Source organism: Mauremys reevesii, linkage group 2 (assembly GCF_016161935.1).
Source record: "Mauremys reevesii isolate NIE-2019 linkage group 2, ASM1616193v1, whole genome shotgun sequence".
Taxonomy (NCBI): domain Eukaryota; kingdom Metazoa; phylum Chordata; order Testudines; family Geoemydidae; genus Mauremys; species Mauremys reevesii.
Genome location: NC_052624.1, coordinates 212,462,815 through 212,485,776, shown reverse-complemented (window position 1 = coordinate 212,485,776; position 22,962 = coordinate 212,462,815). Strand labels below are relative to the sequence as shown.

Sequence of the window (22,962 nt, the reverse complement as noted above, 5' to 3'; positions counted from 1 at the left end):
GGGGATATTTGAACTTGTGGCGGAGGAGGACGGATACAGATTCCTCTGCTGCGTGACTCTGCGGTCAAGGACAAGGACCGCTGTATAAGATCTGTAACCGCCCTCCCCCGCTACAAAGTCACATCCCCATCGCCCACTCAGAACCTGGAAACCACCTCCCATACCGACAAGGCTGCCTACTGACTGCACTGTGTGTGTGACCGCTGCTGATCCTTCCCCGTGTCTGTACCGTGGGAAAGGTGCCTGTCCTATGCAATTAACAACCCCTTTCCCCGCCCCATTCAAACACAGTCTTCTGTGAAAAAAAAATGGGAAACATTAATTAACAGCAAAGTATTTTTATTACTTAAGTAGACAGTTAGGTGATGGGACTGGGATTGGGACTTGTGTGAGTCAGGAAGGGAAGGACTTCTGAAAATGTAGGGTATGAGAGCTTTTGGGTACTTGAGCACTCTGCTGGGGTGCACTGACAGTATTGACGGCCCCGGGCGCCCCTCTTCCAGGTTATTTTGGGTGAGGGGGTATGTGACTTTGTGGCGGGAGGCGGTTGAAGATACACTGCAGGGGGCTCTGTCCTCCTGCGGTCCTGCAGAACATCCACAAGGCGCCGGAGCGTGTCCGTTTGCTCCATCACTAGTCCAAGCAGCGTTTGAGTCGCCTGCTTGTGTTCCTCACGCCACCTCTCCTCCCGTTCGCTGTGTGATCGCTGGTACTGAGAGATGGTCTCCCTCCACTGGCTCTGCTGGTCCACCTTGGCTAGGTAGCAGCCCATACGTTCATCGACTATCTTGTCCCTTGTCTTTTTCTTTCTCCGCCTAATCTTTGCCAGCCTCTGCGAGGTGGATGCTGTGGCAGGTCTGGAGACAGTGGAAGCTGTGAGATGGGAAACAGTGAGTGAATTCCTTGCAAAGATACATTTTTGCGAACAAATAACTGAGTCTAGGCTGTCTCTGTGAATTCTGTGTTGAGACCCCTGTGCCTGGTGGGGCACAAATCATTTTCGCGATGAATTCTGGGTAAATGTCGCGATTCAATCCTTCCTCCGGGAAAGCAACGGCAGACAATCTTATCGAGCCCCTTTTCCCGGAATTGCCCTTGCACACGCCATAGCGTGGCAACCATGGACCCTGTTTTGCCTTTTGTGTATGTCACCGTATGTGTACTAGATGCCGCTGACAGAGGCGGGCCAGCAGCGCTACAGCAGCATGCTTTTGCTTTTGCATGACAGCAGGGATGGTTACCAAGCATACTGCACCGTCTACCATACCATGAATTGGTAAGAAGATGGTAATAAGATGCTCATGGTTACCTGTCCTTTGCACTGCACCATGTGGTGCTGTCATAAGTGCCCCTGGCCGATCAGCCAGGCGCAAAGTTAAATTGGGAATGACTCCCTGAGTCAATCCCTCCTTTTTGGTATCTAAAAATAGAATCAGTCCTGCCTAGAATATGGGCAAGTGTACTAGAGAACCTCTGTATCATAGAACCAGAGAGCACAGCTGCTCTGTGTCCGATAATACATAAATTTTGAGCTGAATGCTATTCACAGTGGGTGATCCTGAAACAACCCCACCTGCTCATTCCGGCCTTCCCGCAGCCTTCCTGGGCTACCATACCATTGTCCCACCACTTGTGTGATGAAGTCATAAAGAGTGCAGGAATAAGACACAGGGACTTGTTTGTGAGAAATGAGTGGAAGGAAGCCTCCAGCTGCAATGATAGTCCAGGCAGGACATTAATTACTGTGGATGAAGGAGACCATCATCCTGCTGCTAGTCCAGGGGCAATTGAATCTTTTCTTTACACATGAAGGGTGGGGGCTGATGAAGCTCAGCCCCCTGTTGCTATGATGAGGACGGTTACCAGCCATACTGCACCATCTACCAGGAAAAATTAGGGCCAGGCGCCCTTGATCGACCTGACCGATGCTAGTACGCATGGTTACCAGTCCTTTTGCACTGCCCCATGTGCCAATGGGCTGAGGATGACTATGGATATCAGTCGTACTGCACCGTCAGCCACCCATGGCAGGGGGGGAGTGAGGATGTCGTTGTTCAGTGCTGCAGCATTGCATGTATCTGCAGCATTCATTACGGATACGGTGACATCTAACAGAGTCAACACAGGACCGTTTCCCCTTTCATTTCTGGGGGTGGGGTGGGGGTGCGTAAATTGCCGAGCTATGCCCTGACCCACCGCGGACACTGTGTTAGACCCTAGAAGCATTTGGAGCTCAGCCAAGAATGCAAATGCTTAGCGGAGACAGCAGGAACTGTGGGATACCTTGCGTCCTCATTCCCCCCTCCCTCCATGAGCGTCCATGATATTCTTTGGCTTTCCGTTATGCTCGTCACGCAGCTGCGTGCTGAGTCTCTGCTATGCCGTCTGTCTGGAGATTTTTTAAACATACTTTGGACCAGGCGTAAAATTACAGTAATTACCCTAAATAGATGCAGGAGTCTCCGAGCGAGATCACCCTGAGGACGGTCACTGAAGGAGATGGAGAGCGCATGCTGCGTGAAAGCTAGCACGAACCAGGGCCCGATGCAGCCGTGCTCGGGAAGGCAGTGCTCCATGAGTAATTAATGAAAGCCTCGCGTGGAAAAGTGTGCTACCACGGAGCACCCAATAAGGCAGCTCTCCCCAGGAACCTCCTGCTGATGCTTTTCGAGTAACCCCAGGAGAGCTTCGTGGAGATCTCCCTGGAGGATTTCTGTTCTATCCCCATATATAGAGAGACCTCCTTTTCACACACTTAAGATTCCTGTTACATTAATAATAAAAGTTAACATGGTTAAAGCACTTACCGACTGCTCCTTCCCCTGATTCAGGATCCGGGTTCATGGCCGGGGAGGGTTGGTAGGGGATCTCCGTGACGGTGATGAAGAGATCCTGGCTGTCCGGGAAACCAGCGTTGTAAGTGCTGTCGCCTGCCTCGTCCTCCACAAACCCTTCCTCATCTTCCCCGTCCGTGAACATCGTCGAGGAACTGTCCGTCGACACTGTCCCATCATCAGAGTCCATGGTCACTGGTGGGCCACTGGTGGCAGGCTCCGTAGCGTCCGTTTGCCGCTTTGATTTTTTTCGTAGCCTTGTCTGGAGTCCTTGATTTTCACACGGAACTGCGTTGCATCCCGGCTGTATCCTCTCTCTGTATCATGGCTTTGGAGACCTTCTCGTAGGTCTTTGCATTCCGTGCTTTGGAGCGCAGCTCCGAAAGCACAGACTCCTCGCCCCACACACCGATCAGATCGAAGAGTTCCCGGTCAGTTTATGCCGGGTCCCTCTTTCTATTCTTGGATTGCCCGGACTCCTCTGCTGGAGAGCTCTGCATTGCTGCCGGTGCTGCTGAGCTTGCCTCGATGTCCAACCACAAAATGAGATTCTAACTGTCCAGAAAGGAAAAGGAATTCAAATTTTCCCGGATCGTTTCCGGTGTGGCTGGTCAGAGCATCGAAGCTCGGACTGCTGTCCAGAGCGTCAACAGAGTGGTGCAGTGTGGGATAGCTCCCGGAGCTACTAAGTTCGATTAGCATCCACACCTAGCCTAATTCGAGCTAGCCATGTCGAGTTTAGCGCTACTCCACCTGTCGGGGTGGAGTACCAAATTCGAACTAAAGAGCCCTCTAGTTCAAATTAAATGGCTTCCTGGTGTGGACGGTTGACCGGTTAGTTCGAATTAATGCTGCTAAATTCGACTTAAAGTCCTAGTGTAGACCAGGCCTTAGGGTTTTACTCCATCTTCTGTATACCCAGAAGAGTATCAGGGTGGGGACCATCTTCTGCCGCAAGAGGCTCAACATATGGATGAGAGAGACAAAGTTCTGAATGGAGACCTTGGCCTCAGCACTGTCGTCCTTATTTCAGGGAGACTCCTTGATGTCAGTATATGCCTGTTTTCATATCCTCGTAATGTCATGTAACCACAGACTCCTGAGATTTACTTATGGAGAAACTATTACCAGAATCAAATGCTCCCCTTCGGAGTGTCTTCGGTCCCCAGCGTCTTTACAGAGGTGCTGGTAGTGATCATAGTCAGGCTTAGGGCACAGGATATCCACCTATGTCCCTTCCTCGACCACATCCCTTCCCAAGCCGAAGTGCACAAAGCCACAGCTCTGATTCTGGACTTTCGGAAAGTTAATGGCTTCGTCATCAACATCAAAAAGAGCTCCCTAATTCTTTCAACCAGCATCTCTCACCGGGGAGTGGATACAGAAACCCTGATAGTAAAAATCTGTCACCTGAAAGATTCCAGAAAATCCAGGATCTTAACAGTTTTTTGCGAACCTGTAGATGTCCTAGTGTAGCATGGCGTCTTTAGCTTCTGGGCCTTCTGATATCGTGAATAGGAATTTGGGCAAGATTGCACATCTGGTGCCTTTAAACCTTTCTCCTGAGGACATGCACCAACTTGCTGGAACACATGAAAGACCAAGTGCAAGTCTAAATCCAGATACTCAGCTCCCTAGAGTGGTGGACTTTCCATGTTAATGTCTGCAAAGGCCTGCCCAATGTCTTCAAGAGCCTCTTGTCCTTACTACAAATGCTATACTGGAGGGCTGGAGTGTTCATCTGGATTTTCAAACCACCCAGGGAACCGCAAGCCTGGAGAAAAAAGATACAGCATGAACCTTCTAGAACTCAGAGCAGTCAAGCTAGAAATGTGAGTTCTAGATCTTCCCGGAAAGAAATCACGTATGGTTCAGTCAGACAACACAACTACAGTCATATGCATAAACAACAAAGAAGGGGCAAGAAGCCCAAAGCTACACACAGAAGCAATGGAAATAATGAAATGGGCAGTGCAATCTCTTCAACAATCTGGAGTGATGCCTGTATGAGGAGCTGTTTGGACTGATCTTGAGGATGTTCAGTCTTCCTTCAGCAGCTTTGTTTGTGAGCTGCAGAAACACAGAGGCTGAGGTACTAAACCAGAGGGCCTATTTTATGTATGACCACCTTTTCCCATCCCAGGGAAAGTGATTCAGAAACTAAAAAGGGAGCAGGTCAAACTGTTGATAACTCCCTATTGACCAAGGAGACATGGTTTTCCAACCTGATAGGACCTGATACCGGAATCTCCACTATAATTATCTTCTCCCAAGGGAGACTGTTTATCATCTCCCAAGGCCCATTTCTCAAGTCAGATCCAGTCTGGCTAATGAAAGGGAAGCATTAACAATCCTAGATGTATCTTCCAAAGTCCTCAAGACCTTGCTAGCATCCAGGAGAGCCTTAACTCTAAACGCATACTCTTCCATCTTGTCCAGGTTCAGTGACTGGTGCAAACCGTATGGATCCCAGGAATCTGGGGATTCCAGCCATTTTGGTCTTATTCCAGAAAGGTGTAGAAAAGGGCCTTCAGTCCAGCACCACAGTGTGTCAAGTTTAGGTTTCTGTTCTTAGCTGCGCCTTTTTCATGCGGTCTTTAGGATCCTTGGCAGAGAACTCCTAGATCTCCAGATTCCTCAGGGTTGTTAGGCTGGCCAGGCCAACGATCAGGTCAATTTCCTAAAATGGGATCTACCACTGGTTTTGAAGGCTTAACAGATCATTCCGTCGAGCACCTTCGACCTGCCTTCTTTCTGTCCATAAAAACCATTTTTTTCTCGTCATTATCACACCAGCTAGACAGGTATCAGAGCTGGCAGTATTATCAATGCAAGAACCTTATTCTGTGTTTCATAATGACATGGTGGTGCTGAGAACTCTAAGGTCTTTTCTTCCTGGGAAAAGTCATCCTTCATTCTGTCTGAAGCGGCAACATCTGACAGAGAAGTGACACAACTTAGATGTTGTGAAACAACACAGCTTCATCAGATTGTTTTACATTTTGTTTCTGGGTCTTACTCTGCTACTGTTCCTTAATTTGTCTCACTTCCTTCTACTTTTTCTTCCTCTTTTTTGGGTGGTCTGCTTACTACTTTTCATCAGTTATGGTGATCCAGACTAGAGGTTTATGAATGTATGGAGGGATTAGGCAAATTCAGTTTACTGTAAATGTCGTCTTGTAACAGGGAAGAGTCTGTATATTTTCCCCTAAGGTAGCATATACTTTTATATGTTTGTAATTATTTAGGTTTAAAACTTCAGAAGTTTAGAGAATGGAGATGTTGTGTATTTCTATGTAAGGAGAGCTTTGAAGGTACACCTCTACCCCGATATAACACTAATTCGGATATAATTTGGTAAAGCAGCGCTCTAGGGGCCGGGGCTGCATACTCCAGAAGTTCAAAGCAAGTTCAGTATAACGCGGTTTCATCTATAATACGGTAAGATTTTTTTGGCTCCCGAGGACAGCGTTATACCGGGGTAGAGGTATACCTGTAATTTCAGTACAGTATCAGATTAGTGCCTGTGTCTGTGGTAGTGTGGGCACAGTTAACTAACTACTGTGACTTCTAGAGAAGGTGATTCTTTATTATGAGAAGACACACTTATGGTAAGTTTACTTTGTCTACTAAATGTCTTGTTGCAAAATTTGGGTAAAATGTATCAATATTGATTAGACGTTTTAGCTGTATTTTAACTATTGTAGAATGTTCTGTAAAAACAAAATTACAGAATTCTTTTACAGGCTTTTGCAGAGGAATATGTTTTTAATTTCTTTAGAAAAAACTAAACGCCATTCTTATATACACTAAATATTCTGGAAGAAATGAGTCAGAACTTGGACTCTATTTACCAGTAGGTAATCAAAATAACCATTTCTTGGATTACTTCTGTACAGTGTCTCTGGTGGAACAAATTAAAAACACTGTCAGACTTATACACCTTAATTACAATGAATAAATATTTTTCATATTTCTCACTACATTAGGAGGCCTTATCAGCGTCAACATGAGTGAAATTAGTTTTGATGAAATTCAGGAAGTATTTTCAAAGGATTTAGACATTGAGCCAGGTGGTCATTGGAAACCAAAAGATTGTAAACCACGATGGAAGGTGAGACAAAGTTCCTTACTGATGTCCTTTCTACTAATTGTTTTCCTGCTTATTGAGAATATTTGAAAACTACAAGCATCCATTCTTAGAAATTTAAATCTTTGTGCTGGTTATTTGATCCAAGAAGGGTAGTTTAAATATTGTCATGAACCTTCACAAAATTTCAGTACTTGAAAACATATCTACAGAGAAGGTAAGGACATTTTGATATTTGTGTAGACATTTTAATATATAACAGGTGGCCATACTTACTGGCCTTCTGAGCTGTGTACGACAATCTTCAGAAGTTCGAGAGCCAGGGCACACCTGCCAGGGTCTGGGGCTCGGTGCTTCAGCCCTGCTCCTGCTGAAGCCCTGACCCCCAGCAGGTGTGCCCAGCAGGTCTGAAGCCCCAAGACCCCTCTCCTCACTGGGCAAAGCCTCTACCACACCACCCTGCTGCAAGGCAGAGATTCCAAGTCCCCCCCACTCTGGTAGTGGAGAAATGGGGGTATGCATGGGTGGCTCTGCGAGCTGCACTTTAATGGTAAAAGACCCGCATGTGGCTCATGAGCCAGTTTGGCCACCCCGATATATCAACATGAATTCATTATTTCAGTGTTCCCATCATGTGAATATACACAGATTAGAACATTTCTCATGAGAATAATGAATGTAGTCAAAAAGGTATTACCTTAATCAGTGGTGACTCTTCCAAGTATGTTCAGTCCTTTGGTTCAATAAATTGCTTACAATAAATTGTGATTGGACATCAGCATTACCCCTTAAATTCACTTGTAGACTCATTCACTAGAAAAATGCATCATAGTTTTGTATATAAAAAGTATTGCCTTGTTTTGCTGCTTTCTAGAGGAGCACAAAAAGTTGTAGAAGAGTTCATCAATTCAGCATTAAGGCTAAAACACTGAAAAATCCATAACAACAGATTTAATTTAACCCATTATGATTTTAAAATACTCATATCATCTTAACATTACTCTCTCTAATCTGACTTATTTTGCAGGTGGCAATCCTCATTCCTTTTCGCAATCGCCATGAACATCTTCCAATTTTTTTCCGGCACCTCATACCTATGTTACAGAAGCAACGGTTGGAATTTGCCTTTTATGTTGTTGAACAGGTGAGTCTTTAATTAGAATAGTATATCAAAATTAACTCCTTGGAACTTCCTCAGTGATTGGGGTCTGATGTTGCTATTGAATATTCTGTGAATCGGGAAATCTCAACTTCTGAAACTAAATATTTAAGCAGTTGCATTCTAATCCATTGAGTAAAATACAAACAAAAAATCCTCAACTCTTTTCTCAGATTTATTATCAGTGACATCTTATTTCTCTCAAAATATAGAGCAATATTTTTATAGCTGTTAACATTAACCTCATTGAATCTATTGTATACAAAGTTAAGGCTTGTAGTGCAAAACCATTATCTTTGCAGCTATAAAAATTAAAAATTGATATTTACAAAGGGATATGAGGGCACAGACTAATAAAGGGCTACACAGATTTACACCTCTAGATCGCATATTCTTATCTAACTCAAATCTATAGTTACCAAAAGTAGTTATCATTTGAAGTTGTCCATTTGGCTGTCATTAAATGAATTGGTGGACTCTGTCTAGTTCTTACTGAATATGTGATCACATTACAAATGGTACCGGCTAGTACCCTGGCAGGTAGTCTCATCATAAATGCATAGACCTCAATTGGTTTGGAGAATGACTGACCCCCTGAAGATTCTATCCCTTCAAAACAGGGTTATGGCACATTGGTGGGGCAGTTTGTGAGGAATTTGCTCTGCTCTTGGCCGTATTATATTCATAGCTGATCTATACACTAATTGCATGATTTAGGTTTCCAGGACAGTAAATTCTGCATCTTTCACATACATACATTCAGTCTTTAATGGAAAAAGAATAAGGGAGAGTGAGGAAATGGGTGTTCTTAAAAAGATCTGATTACATGGTAATTTTCTGCTACTAAAAAGTCTTGTAAACTAATTTTTTCAGTCTTCAGGGAGCTGCTCTTCAAATTGCATTTTTGATTTAATAAGATTAAATAATGTTGAACATTTTTAAAAAGGTTTTTAATAAAATTATCTAACAAGATTTTATCAGGCTGTGGACATATGTCCTATCACAAGGTTAACTTACTGTAAACATGTAGCAAAATATTTCATACTAGTTGAAATTCATAAATATTGTGTGATTTGTTTTAACAAGATACATTGAGTGGTTAAATATTGTTTGCAACTTTGGTATTGCATTAGTGATTTGGTATTGCATTTATACTTTGGCATAAAACTTAACTACAACTTGTACTTGAACACAAGTATCAGTGCTCCTTATAGTGTTGGTGCTTATGATTAATATGGTGCAATGTTACTTAATGTAAACTAAATAGAAGTTTTAAGTTCTTGCTCTTCAAGGGCAGGAATTCTAGAGGAAGAATTTTTCTTTAATTGCATAAAAATGGAGTTGGTGAAATACTACTATTCTTGCTGCTGCTGTGATTAAATGAAAGCATAACAAGCCTCAGTATCAACACACCTTTTTCTTTCTAGTACAAGGGGGGGCTGGTAAATTTCCTGTATATCAAAGTAGCATCTACTTGCTCTTGCCTCATTCGGTTTCTCCTTTGTTTCCGCATAAAGAGTGGTACACAACCTTTTAACCGTGCAATGCTCTTTAATGTTGGCTTCAAAGAGGCTATGAAGGATGTTGCCTGGGACTGTGTAATTTTTCATGATGTGGATCATTTACCTGAAAATGACCGAAATTATTATGGATGTGGAGAGATGCCACGTCATTTTGCAGCAAAGCTGGACAAATACATGTACATGTAAGTAATGCAGTTCACCTTTCCTGTCTTAAAAGCTGCAGAATATCAAAGTATATGTGCACATAAAAAAACCTTAGCCATAGTTAACATTCAACCTACAAAAATTTAAGCTTTTAACCAACAGATATGCCATTTTCTTACTGTAAATGTTGTACAAACTATTAACTGACAGTATCATAAAAGGAAAGAACAGAAGAGAAAGTTTAATTTTTTATATTTGAGAAGCTACTAGTATAAAGACACCACCTCCTTTAGCACCCTCTTTGTTACTAAAGGGTTATATAAAATACATGTGGCAATGAAGGCTAGCTGCTCTTGGTAATATATTTCTGCTTTGTGGAAAAGCTAGTCTACCTTTGTAGAAATATTCTTAGTGTTGGGTTTGTGTTCACTACCCTGATGTAATTACAGCTCTCAAAAGGTCTCTGTTGCTTTCATAAACTTTTAATATTGGCTTCCTAAATAGCTTTATGTTTTCATCTATCTAACTGTTGTAATAGGGCATCAATACTTATTTCCTTCTAATGTGTGCCTTCTTGAGATGTCTCTTACCATCATTGTAATATCACTATTTTGGAGTAGGAGAAGTAGGAATACTGGCAATATTGTAGAAATTGTTTCCCACTTCAACTTAGCATTAATGTACTATTTAATACAGAGGGTCTCGTATTTTAACTTTGCGGATCACTTCTTAAATTAAGGATTTCTCCCCACCTGATAGACTGCTTCCCGTCATGTATTCAGGCAATATTAAGGTTTAATGTAATATGGATGCTGCAGCTGGATTACGTCACTTCCCCAGCAATTTTATATTGGTAATATTTTTCCTTTACATTATTAATTCTAAATATCAACTTGTCTGCAACTCCCACAGTTCCAATTGCTCCAGATGACTTTTGTAATTTGTTTCTCCAACGTGTGTGTGTGCGCGCACGTGTGTGCATGCGCGCTTGCTGTGTTTGGAGTTCAGTGTCAAAAAGCCATTGAAAACCCTGAAAATCCTGGACCTGTGCTACAGAAAATGTCACGGTGTTAAGGCTTTTCAGAACATCAGTGATCCACTGAGAATGATTAATTTAGTACATGAAAGGTAGAACAATCCAAAATTAGTAGAGATTGAGAGTCAGGAGATTGAGTCCATTTTACTCTTTTGTCTGTTTGCTCATTGGTATGTGGGGATAATAGTTGTCCACTTACTGTCCATTCTTTGCTCCCACATTATCTAGAATACAAGTAGAGCTATATTATTTTCTCCACCAAGCAGCTTCCTCTCCCACAACATCCCAGAGGCAGCTACGGGTAGAAAGAAGCCTTGTTAGCACAATACCAGTGGAATCCTGGTGCAGAGGTGCCGGGCCTCCTTGCAGATGGTCCTCACCTCCTTCAGAATCCATATTTGGAGGAGCCACTTGGGGAGCAAACCCAGCTATTCTGGTTGGGATTAAATCATCAAACATTTCTGAAAGAGGATCCTTGGAAACTTCCTCCCTCTGTGATAGCTTGTGGGAGTGGGATGATCTATCTGGTCCAGTAACTATAGGAGGCAGCAGCTAAAGGGAACATCCATACTAATTTTCTTTCACTGTGCATACAGTGTTTGGAATCAGGAAATTACAATTCCTAAAATTTAAAGAGTGACCGACAGTAGTTTAATTTTAGCTATGTAGCTGTAGAGGCTGTACAGGTTGGGGAGCTGCTTATTACTTAACATTGTAATGGTAGTCAACATGCATGTAACAGTGTAATGGTAGTCAACATGCATTTACTGTCAAGAAAAATATTCTCTTGGTGCAAAAAGGATTAAAATAAGCTTGAACGTGCTTAGCTATGCTCTCCAAAAACTGAAACAAAGGAGGAGTTTCCATTACTTTAAAAAATACTCCAGAATAGGCTAATATAAGGTGTTAAACTGCTTGATTTTTTTTTCAGTTTTCCCTGTTTTGTAGAATACATTAATGGACTGGAAATATTACTGACATATCAGAGCTTTTCCTTCTGACTCAGGTGAAGAGAACTTTTTCAACTCAATAGTGTCAAAATACCACATTTTGAAAGCTTTGTTTTACAGTCCCTTCAGCTGTAAGTTGGTCTTTTTTCTAAAACCGGCTACCTGAAGCTTGCGTTAAGCTGCTGTTGTCTGTTCCGCAAATGAAAGCCCTTATTACAAATACACCACTACCTCGATATAATGCCACCCGATATAACACGAATTTGGATATAACACGGTAAAGCATTGCTTTGGGGGATGAGGGGGCGGGTTGCGCACTCCAGTGGATCAAAGCAAGTTCAATATAACATGGTTTCACCTATAACATGGTAAGATTGTTTTTTTGGCTCCCAAGGACAGCATTATATCGAGGTAGAAGTGTATTTAGTTTCCACATTCTTTGCTAATATCAACTTTCATTGTAAAAGATCTGTAAAGCATTTTTCCTAATAGGTATTTTGAACATCTATGCATACACTAGATTTTTTTTTTTCCTGCAAGATATGGAAACAGTTGTTCAAACAGGATTTTCACTTCTCTAAATTCAATCGATAGAATAAAACTTACTTTCTCTCATTTTCAGTCTTCCATACAATGAGTTTTTTGGTGGTGTCAGTGGACTGACAGTGGAACAATTCAAAAAGATCAATGGATTTCCAAATGCTTTCTGGGGATGGGGAGGAGAAGATGACGATCTTTGGAATAGGTGAGTGTTTATAGTACATTGTGTAAGACGGGTTGGCAACCTCTGGCATGCGGCTCGCCAGGGTAAGCACCCTGGCGGGCCGGGCCAGTTTGTTTACCTGCCGCGTCAGCAGGTTTGGCAGACCACAGCTCCCACTGGCCACGGTTCGCCGTCCCAGGCCAATGGGGGCAGCGGGAAGCGCTGCGGACCGAGGGGATGTACTGGCCACATGCCAGAGGTTGCCGACCCCTGGTGTAAGACATGAGCTCCTGAACAGTGATGATCCATTTTTTTTGCTGTTAAAATATCTAAGTTAAGAAAAGTTTGCAGAAGGCGTATTTGAGTTAGCAGGTGTTTATTGACTCTTTATAGTGTGTTTTGTTAAATTAAAAGGTGTGTATTTGGTTTGCTTTATAAAGAAACATAGTCTCTGCCCTGAAAAGCTTAAACTCCAGGGGACGGACTTTCAGAAGTGCCTAAAGTGGCCAACTCCCATTGACTTTCAATGGAATTTGGGTACTTGTTCTTCCTACCTTTGAATATCTCCCCCTAGGTGAATGTACAATGTGTGCTGGGGAGAGCCAGATTACGACATTAGCTATTTTTAAAAGAACTGTAATTAAATGGAACAGTGCTAATTAGATTTTTTTGAAGTGTTCTGATTTCAAAATCATGTTTCTGATATAGCTCCCCTTAAATAATATGTTCTGAATTTTTAAAAAAATATCTAGGAAGGGTTTTATGCTTGGTTTGCTGATGTTTAAAAGGCTTTTTTTGGGTGTGCCTAGTAGTGTAACCTTTGGATGGGCTAGAATGTATTGCCCCTTTCCTAGTGCTTCAACACAACTCCTATAGAAAAGCACATGGAGACCCAGAATGCATTCCTTGAGGATTTTCAGCAAGGTTTGCACTGAGTAAACCTCCCTCACACAATCAAGTCTAAAAAGAAGAGGAGAAATTAGCTTAATTCTTTAGTATCAACTTTATAAAAATTTATAATGATAAAGAAACTATCTTAATTTCTACTAAATAACAAGATTACTTCATAATCCACATGCATGTATCTTCATAGTTATACATAAATATATATACAAAAATTAAATCTAAAAGGTTTGCCCCACAAAAAGACAGTGAGATGTACCTGAGAGGTCCAAAAGCTTAGGTTGAGAGTCTTAGTTACAGTCCTTGTTTATCAACTCCATATAGTCTCATGAGTCAAAAGCACTGCAATAATAGGAAAATATGTATGACTCTTTCCCCATCAACACATTTAATTGAGGAAAGAGTTTTAGAACCATACCAATTAAGACAATTTGACTAAAACAACATTCAAGTTATACAATTAAAAAATTAAGTTTTCCTTCTAAATTTCTCCTATAACTAACACTGCTGGTTTCCTGTTGGAAAGTTAACAATATCACCAACCTGCTGCAAAATGCTTCAGAGTTGGGGGAAAACAGCTTGCTTTCTGTTACTGTGGCTGAGCTTTTTCTAGCCACCACACAGCTGCCTTGACTACTTGCCCTGACTCAATGGAGTTTTAGTCCAGCTACAGGAAGCCTATTAGGCATGCCCAAAACTACCACACCAAGTTCCAGAACGTTCTGGACATGAATGCTGATTGTACATCTGCCTAGCAACAATGACCCAGACACCATTCCTTCCTTCTCCCCCTCCCCCCCGGGTCTTTTAAAGAGATGTCTCCCTATTAGGCATGAGTGTTACAATAGGAATAACACCAAGCATATTTGTGCTCCTCTCTCCTTTTTCTCTGTGCATGTGCTTCTCCCCACAGCTTTGCTGCTGCTGTTGCTACTAAAAACCTTCTTACAGTGTCTGGGGAAAAGCTAGCACATAAGTTGCTTCCATGTCCAAGAGCAGTGTGAGTGACATCATACTGTCCTATGACACAGAGTTGTAGTTGACCATCAACAGAACGGTGAAATTGACTATATAAAAACACCATTAAATGCTCACAGTAAACAAACTTTAAAAGTTATTTTTATTAATTTGCTAATTTTTATGATTAAATTAGCTGTAAACTGACAGCTATGTAGTTCTAAAAGGAACAGTCGTAACAAAAGCATATCCCAAGTTTCTACTCTTGTAGTCCTCATCATTTCCATATGCTCCCACTCTGTCATCTTTCTTTGCTGTGTGAAGTAGGTTGGAAAGTGCTTGGGACAGGGGCCTAGTTGCTATTTGTCACTATATATAGCACTGTTTGTTTAAATTAAAAATTAAAAACAGTAAAGCAAAGATCATATCTTTTATTGGAAAGGTTGTCAGCAAATGGAAGAGTTGGCTTAAGATCTGAACACTAATGCTATTTTTTTCACTTTTTCTGTAAATCACTTAATTTTTTTTTATAAATTCATTTTTGTTCATACACTTATCTTTAACTATTGTACTGTAGGGTTCATTATTCTGGATACAATGTAACAAGACCAGAGGGAGACCTAGGGAAGTACAAGTCCATTCCTCATCATCACAGAGGTGAAGTCCAATTTTTAGGACGGTAAGAAAAAGGGCAATGTGTTCAAACATTAAAACCTAAGGAATACAGAAGATTTTTATCTGGAACATATTCTCACACAAACACACACACACACACACACAATGATATAGAACTATTAATAAACTTCTGAGCCTTTTGTAAGGTGCTATACTGACTTTTATTTTGATACATTCCATTTTTCAAGGGACATATAAACTTCAAATATAGTTTATTTAAAATTGCTAAACTCAGGTGAGAGATCTACTGTGGGAGGTCCTGCTGATTTCTGTGGTTTTACAATAACATTTTCCTGTTTGGTTTTGTTTTTAGTTTTTGTTTCCCCACTCTCCCCACCAGCCCACTGTTAATGTGTGGTACTCACACAACAGGGGATACTGATTACATAAGGGAAACAACAAAGCTGACTTCACAAAGTACAGTGAACAAAGAAAGTAAACTGAAAAGAAAATACTCTCCTCTAACCTGTTTGCTATAGCAGTCTGGTATCTTTCATATAATAACTGCTTAAAAAATTGCTGGCAAAAGCCTGATTACATTGACAATGTGTCTCAGTGAACCTATTTGTATAGGTGGAAGTACAAGTACAAGTGATGTGGTTTTTGAGCTTCTGGAGAGTATATGCATAAAGAGCTTTCCATGGTTTATTTTGGAAACACTAATATGGCTTCATAGTTAAGGTTGAGTTGAGTTTTTTGCACATAAGTGATTCCTCCCCTCTCCCTTTTATATATGAAAAATACTGTGTATCCTTACCAACATTTCTGTACGTTCTCGGAGTACTGAATTATTTTTTAGGAGAATGTACAAATATATTTGTTGAATAGTGAGTTAAAATTAATTTAAAATGGGTTCTTTAAGAAATTTAGCACAGTGTTTCAACTTTAATTATCTGAACAATGAAATACCACTCTTTTCAAATACTCCATATCATTAAAAATCATTGACCTTTTGTGCATCAGGAACATTCAGATACCAGGTTGTAATTAAACTAGGCTAATGATTAATATATATGATTATAGACCATAGATAAATCTAAGTAAACAGTCCATATCACTATTAGTTGGGACTCTTGTGGCATTAAAAAATCCAAGCAATCACTCTCTCTCTGACTCAATAAAATGAACAGAGTCATAACTTGAAAATTAGTTTTAGTGTCATGAGAGAAACTGAACCCATGTCTCAGGAGTTGTCTTTGGTCAGTTGGCACTTGCTGTCACTGTTCCTTTGAAGTAATGTGGTGGCTGTATGCTAGTTAGAGCATCAGTGTTTAAAAGCCTCCCCGTGGCACTCCTGGCTTGGCCATGCTTCATAGGGTATGTCTACACTACAGGTTTATTCCGATTTTACAGTATTTGGAAACAGATTGTATAAAGTCAAGTGCACGCAGCCACACTAAGCATATTAATTCGGCGGTGTGCGTCCATGTACCAAGGCTAGTGTCGATTTCCGGAGTGTTGCACTGTGGGTAGCTATCCCATAGTTCCCGCAGTCTCCCTCGCCCATTGGAATTCTGGGTTGAGATCACAATGCAAGATGGGGGAAAAAAACAGTGTCGCAGGTGATTCTGGGTAGATGCCATCAGTCAATCCTCCCTCCGTGAAAGCAATGGCAGACAATCATTTCACACCCTTTTCCCTGGATTGCCCTGGCAGACGCCATAGCACGGCAACCATGGAGCCCGTTCAGCCTTTTTTCACTGTCACTGTATGTCTGGATGCTGCTGACAGACATGGTACTGCCGTGCTACACAGCAGTATCCCCTTGCCTTTTGCAAGTTATCAGAGATGGTTACCAGTCATATTGTACCATCTGCTGCTGTCATGGGTGCTCCTGGATGGCCTCGGTGAGGTCGGCCAGGGGTGCATGGACAAAAATGGGAATGACTCCCTAGGTCATTCCCTTCTTTAAGTTTTGTCTAAAGGTAGAGTCAGTCCTGCCAAGAATATCAGGCAAGTCTACTAAAGAACCAGAGAGGCAAACAGCCGCTCCGGGTCAGAGCCCCAGACATCCCGCAGAAATGATGAGCTGCATGCCATTCTAGGGGGTGCCCCTGCAACAACCCCCACCTGTTGCTTCCCTCCTTCCACACCCCTCCTGGGCTACCGTGGCAGTTATCCCCCCCATTTGTGTGATGAAATAATAAAGAATGCATGAATAAGAAACAACACTGATTTATTGAGATAAAATGTTGGGGGCGGGGGGGAGACAGCCTCCAGCTGCTATGGTATTTGAGGCAGGACTGAACCTTCAGGAGACAGAGCTTAAAGAAGGGAATGACTGGGAGTCATTCCTGTTTTTGCCCAGGAGCCCTTGGCCGACTTCACTGAGGCCAGCCAGGAGCACTCACGGGATGATGATGACGACGGATACCAGTCATATTGCACCGTCTGCCATCAGGAAGGCAAGGGGATGCTGCTTTGTAGCGCTGCAGCACTGCATCTGCCAGCAGCATCCAGTAGACATACGGTGACATTGAAAAAAGGCGAGAAACGATTTTTTTCCCTTTTCTTTCACGGGGGGAGGATTGACGACATATATCCTGAACCACCCGCGACAATGTTTTAGACCCTTCAGGCATTGGAAGCTCAGCCAAGAATGTAAATGGTTTTCGGAGACTGCGGGAACTGTGGGATAGCTAGAGTCCTCAGTCCCCCCTCCCTCCCTCTGTGAGCGTCCATTTGATTCTTTGGCTTTCCATTACGCTTGTCTCAGCTCCTTAAGTTTCACGCAGCACTGTGTTGAGTCCCTGCTGTGGCCTCTGTCTATCATAGCCTTGGAGGTTTTTTCAAATGCTTTGGCATTTTGTCTATTGGAACGGAGTTCTGATAGAACAGATTCATCTCCCCATACAGAGATCAGATTCAGTATCTCCCATATGGTCCATGCTGGAGCTCTTTTTGATTCTGGAACTGCATGATCATCTGTGCTGATCAGCGCTCCACGCTGGGCAAACAGGAAATGAAATTCAAAAGTTTGCAGGGCTTTTCCTGTCTACCTGGCCAGTGCATCTGAGTTCAGATTGCTCTCCAGAGCAGTCACAATGGTGCACTGTGGGATACCGCCCGGAGGCCAATACCGTCAAATTGCAGCCACACTAACCCTAATTTGAAATGGCAATACCGATTTCAGCGCTACTCCCCTCGTCGGGGAGGAGTACAGATATTGGTATTAAGAGCCCTTTATAGCGATATAAAGGGCTTCGTTGTGTGGACGGGTGCAGGGTTAATTCGGTTTAACGCTGCTAAATTCGATATAAACTCGTAGTGTAGACCAGGCCATAGTGAGGCAGCACTGCCTGGGGATCTGAGGCAGGAATACAGAGGTATCACTAAGGGTCTGTCTACACTGCAATTAAAAACCTGCGGCTGAGTCAAGCCAGCTGATTCAGGCTTACAGTGCTCAGGCTGCAGGGCTGTTGAATTGCAGTTTAGACATCTATGATTGGGCTCTAGGACTCCGCAAGATGAGAGGGTCCCAGAGCTCAGGCTGCAGCCTAAGCCTGAAAGTCAACATCACTATTTAACAGCCCCACAGCCTGAGCCCCACAAGCCCAAGTCGGCTGGCATGGGCCAGCTGCGGGTGTCTAGTTGTAATGTAGACATTCTTAATTTGAGACCACAAACCTTAATATGCATTAATCACAATCATATGTTGGCTGTGTAGTCAATCTCAATGTAGTTTGTCTAGGAATATGAACAGTACTTGAATGTCCATCTAATTTATAAAACTGCAAAAATTCATGCATTTAAAGCTGATGTTTGTAATTACTATAAACAAAGTGCTCCCAGAGTGAGTTTTTGTAAAACAGGGGTTTCAAAATAAATGATGACCTGTCTTTAATTACAATAACACAGTTGATACCAATTTGACATGTTTCTTTACAAACCTTTTTCCTTGTTCCTTCTCCCCTTACCCTACAGGTATAAACTCCTGAGGTATTCCAGAGAGCGTCAGTACATTGATGGGTTGAACAATTTAATATATACTCCTAAAATACTCGTCAGTAGATTTTATAAAAATATAACTGTAAACCTCATACCAGAGCTAGCTCCTGTTAGAGACTATTGATGGAAGTGAAGTGGCAAGCTACACTCCTGGAGTTCAAACTTGTAACACTGGAAAATACAAATTAGAGACCTATTAAAAGACTTTAAATTAGGTCTTTTTGACTATTTGATGAAGGATGTTTGGGAAGAGAAGAAAAATGACTGCATGTGTTACCATGCATTCTATTATGAAAAGAAATGCCAGCAGCTACTACTCAATGTTTACAGCATGAGACTACTATATTTAAGCCTTGTTTCACCATATTCTCTATCTTAAGCCACTCAACTATATATACTGCAGAAAACAGATCTGTAGCTTGTTTGGAAGCCAAGAGAGAGGCCTTTTCTCCCAGGAAATTTTTATAGTTAAAAACTGTAACTTAAACGAATGCTTTTTGTTTCCTTTTTAAAATGTGTTTTGTAAATATGTGATGTAAATTAATGTGCTTAAATAGTTTTTTAAATATGGTAAATTATGCTTCGGTATATATTTAGGTATGTTACTGTTTTCATTCTGTGTTCAGTAGCATGAAAGAACAAATGTAAATATTTGTGTTTAAACAAAGTTTATACCTTGTATGAAATGATGGAACTATCAGTAATTGATGGCCAGCTATGACTGTAAACTGTTATACGAGTTTTGAGCTTTAGGCCTGCTGCATATCTGTATAGAAGAATTAATTTAACATGTAAGCTTGCTAGGAGGAAAGCTTTTAATTTTACTTATTACTAGTAAAATCCTATGATTCCCTGCTTGCCATCTAAATCATAGTTTATGCATATTGCATGTGCATTTTAGAAAAATCTTAAGGTTGTTGCATATCATGATATACAGGAACTCTTACTTTAATTGTCTCCACATGTGCCACTAGTGTCACTGTCAGGGATTTTATGCCTAAAACAGAGTGTTCAAGTCTGTGTATTGTAGTTTGGTAGTATCTTCTTTTTTATTCCTAGTAAACAGCACTTTTATTCCTCAAGAATCAGAAGAGCCAAAAATGTATCTTCACTGGAAGACAAATGTTAAGGTTAATTTTTTAAAGAATTGATAGCAAAATATATTCCTAAACTTTGTAAAGTGGGATTTTTAAAAGCACACTGTTGGCCTAACTGCTCCATTGATTATAATAGGATCAATGGGACCAGAATTAAGCCAGTGCTGAGTGCTTTTGAAAATCTCCCTGTAATATATTAATCAGCATAGATATTAAGGGCCTAATCCTTTGAAGTGCTGAGCACTTCCTGTAAAGTGCTAAGCACCCTCAACTCCATGACTTGCAGTGAAATTGAGGGTATTCAGGACTGACCAGGATAGATCCCAGATAATTGTCTATTTTTGTGGTATTAAATGCATGAATATCTAGCCTCTCTGTTTTTATTCATCATAAATCTTAATTTTCCTTTTGCTTTGCCTATATTGTTATGCTATCTAATAGCATCTCATTCAGAAACACTATCTTTGCCTAATATTTTTATACATCCATAGGTAATATGATGTAAGGAGGTAGTTTGAAACACTTATTTTTTCTGTTAATGCAACACAAATCAGTTAAATGTTGACCAAGATGATCTATGAGATTATTTTGTGACTGTCATAATCATTCTGTGATTTAGGAACCAAAGACTTTCTTCTGCTCCCCTGAAGAATAAAAAACAGTGTATTGATAAATTATTTATTATATAGTGTTCCTGCAAGAGTGCTGACAAGAAACACCAATCTAAACTCACTGCCCATTTGTGTGCCTCCTGGATTTACCACAGCAGATAGTGGGATGCAGGTGTGTGTTTGCTGTTAGCACCTTTTCTTTTACGGCCATCCCAGCAGCAAGTTGTGCCGCTGGCCATTCTTTAATGAAAATTGTGAGTATACTTGTAGACATTCCAATAATTTGCAGAAAGGTGGTAATTACTGATTTGATTGACATAGTTGAAAGCAGGTGGTAGGAGATATTTCATATTGTATTGGAATGATCTTTAAATAATTTCTATAGCATACTATATTGACTAGATTTAATGTACAGGAAAAATAACAAAAGATTAACATAAACTGAACAAACCCTTAAAATAAGCATGCTTGAGTTTTTGTATTACTACTTGATATATTTCTGTAATTGAGCATACTGAATATTTTGAGAGGCAGATGAGTAGATGTGAACTCAATAACTAGTATACTAAATAAGCAGCTATATTCATATGTCACATTAGCTGAACACATTTCCTTCAGGATTGTTAAAAGGAATAGTTTTTAAATGTCTAACTTTATTTTGAAGTGTTTTCTGGTATTCAGTGCCATCAATTTTAGCACCTTTGCTTGTGATGCATCTTTTGGTAGTTTAGGTTTGTGCCTTGTTTCTCCAGCATGCTTTTATTGACATGTCCATTTCTCAGTTATGCATTTGGAAGACATCCAGTGAAATGAATGTTTGATTTGAGTTATTTAATATCTCCTGGTGCATTTAAAAAATACACATGAATATTCTTCAGCCGAAGTCCTGGAACTTTGCAAAGTGATTAAGTGTTGATTAATCATGTACTGTCTGAGAGAGAAAATGTGATTTAATACATAGTCACAATTATATATATAAATGGGTTAACAAGGCATAACTGTAATTTCTTTAATTTAACATGACACAAACTACTTATGTCCCAAATTGACACCGCTTACATTAAGAAAGATGTTTACCAATCACTTTTGCCAGATACGTCCCTTTTAGTGTCAGGAAGTTTTAAAGGCTGCCATCTTATTATTGATATTACACCAAAATAATGTGTGTACACTCTGTCTGAACCCAGTACTGTTCTGTAGCAGACTTTAACATAAACAGTGCCTTCAAACAAAAGAAATGAAGTGCAGAGCTGAGAACTATGCACATTCCTTTTGATAACATGCTTAATTCTAGTAAAACAGAAAAGAATTCATGCTGGCATTTTGGTTCCTGACAGACAGCAAATTTGACTGTTCCTCAACAGAGGACACGACATATAGAAAAAATATTTTCGAGATGCTGAAAGGGTTTTACAAATTGAGAGAGAAATGCTATAAAAACACTAACAGTGTCTCAAGTCCAGTCAGTACACTAGCGGATATTTTTCATCTAAATTTCCTTCCCATCTGTCATATTTTAAATTACAATGAGAAAAATATAAAATTAAATATTATCCTTGAAACCAAGAATATATTGACAAATGAATGCAAAATGTTTATTCTTAGATCTTTTAGGCTATTTTTGTACTCTTCTGTTTAAAATAATATTAGTCTTATAGTGGATTACAAACAAGCCAAATATAAAAATTTAAAAGGACACATTGCATATCAGCAAGAGGAAGTGTACTTAAGATTTTATTTTTAGAGGTAGCTGAGGCAAGCTTATTGAAAACTGCACTGAAACAATTGCTGGCAATTTCCTGTGTACTATCATACTTTTATTTTTGTTTTGTTCATGAAAATGTTTGTACTTTTTTATCATTGTCTTTTTTGAAATATAATGTTCTAAAGACTGTGTGGTTGTCTAATTTTTTCCCCCCTTCTAGGCACTGTATTTTGTGGAATGTGGCTCCTTCAATGAATTCTATTTAGAAAAAATAAGCATTAGTTGAAGTATCTGGTACAGTATTACTCCCATGTTGACCTCACAGCTTGACAGGATGGGAAATTTCTTATTTGATAATGACTGATCCTGTAGAAACTTTTTACAGATAAAATTGAAACGTTTTTAGAGCATGTTTAAATTATTTTATAAAAAAAATTAACTTGTGATAGCATAGGGTGATAATTATTTGTGGCAGGACCCACTCTTTAAATTTTGCCCAGCATAATGCAGCCTTGAGCCTGACTTCTGGTGTGTCTAGGTGCTATTGCAGGGGTGGCCAACCTGAGTCTGTGAAGGAGCCAGAATTTACCAATGTACATTGCCAAAGAGCCATAGTAATACAGCAGC

At 40.7% G+C, this 22,962-nt stretch overlaps 1 protein-coding gene and 1 long non-coding RNA gene across 4 annotated transcripts in view; one reads left to right on the top strand and one right to left on the bottom strand.

Moving 5' to 3' along the window:
- Positions 1 to 22,524, top strand: part of B4GALT6 (beta-1,4-galactosyltransferase 6) — a 52,191-nt gene extending 29,667 nt beyond the window's left edge. For 2 of the 3 annotated variants that reach the window (XM_039524961.1, XM_039524963.1), the window contains exons 4-9: positions 6,824 to 6,948; positions 7,952 to 8,068; positions 9,601 to 9,788; positions 12,359 to 12,481; positions 14,877 to 14,978; positions 18,899 to 22,524. In XM_039524961.1, coding sequence (XP_039380895.1) covers positions 6,824 to 6,948; positions 7,952 to 8,068; positions 9,601 to 9,788; positions 12,359 to 12,481; positions 14,877 to 14,978; positions 18,899 to 19,046 — 803 coding nt within the window. In that variant the 3' untranslated portion in view covers positions 19,047 to 22,524. The remainder of the gene's footprint in view (positions 1 to 6,823; positions 6,949 to 7,951; positions 8,069 to 9,600; positions 9,789 to 12,358; positions 12,482 to 14,876; positions 14,979 to 18,898) is intronic. The other variant, XM_039524964.1, reaches the window with a different exon arrangement.
- LOC120398037 lies at positions 7,861 to 14,060 on the bottom strand. The gene is made up of 4 exons (XR_005594151.1): positions 13,886 to 14,060; positions 13,602 to 13,684; positions 9,497 to 9,709; positions 7,861 to 8,018 (listed from the first exon to the last, which is right to left on the bottom strand). It is a non-coding gene; the product is annotated as an uncharacterized LOC120398037 (long non-coding RNA).
- Positions 22,525 to 22,962: the final 438 nt, after the last annotated feature.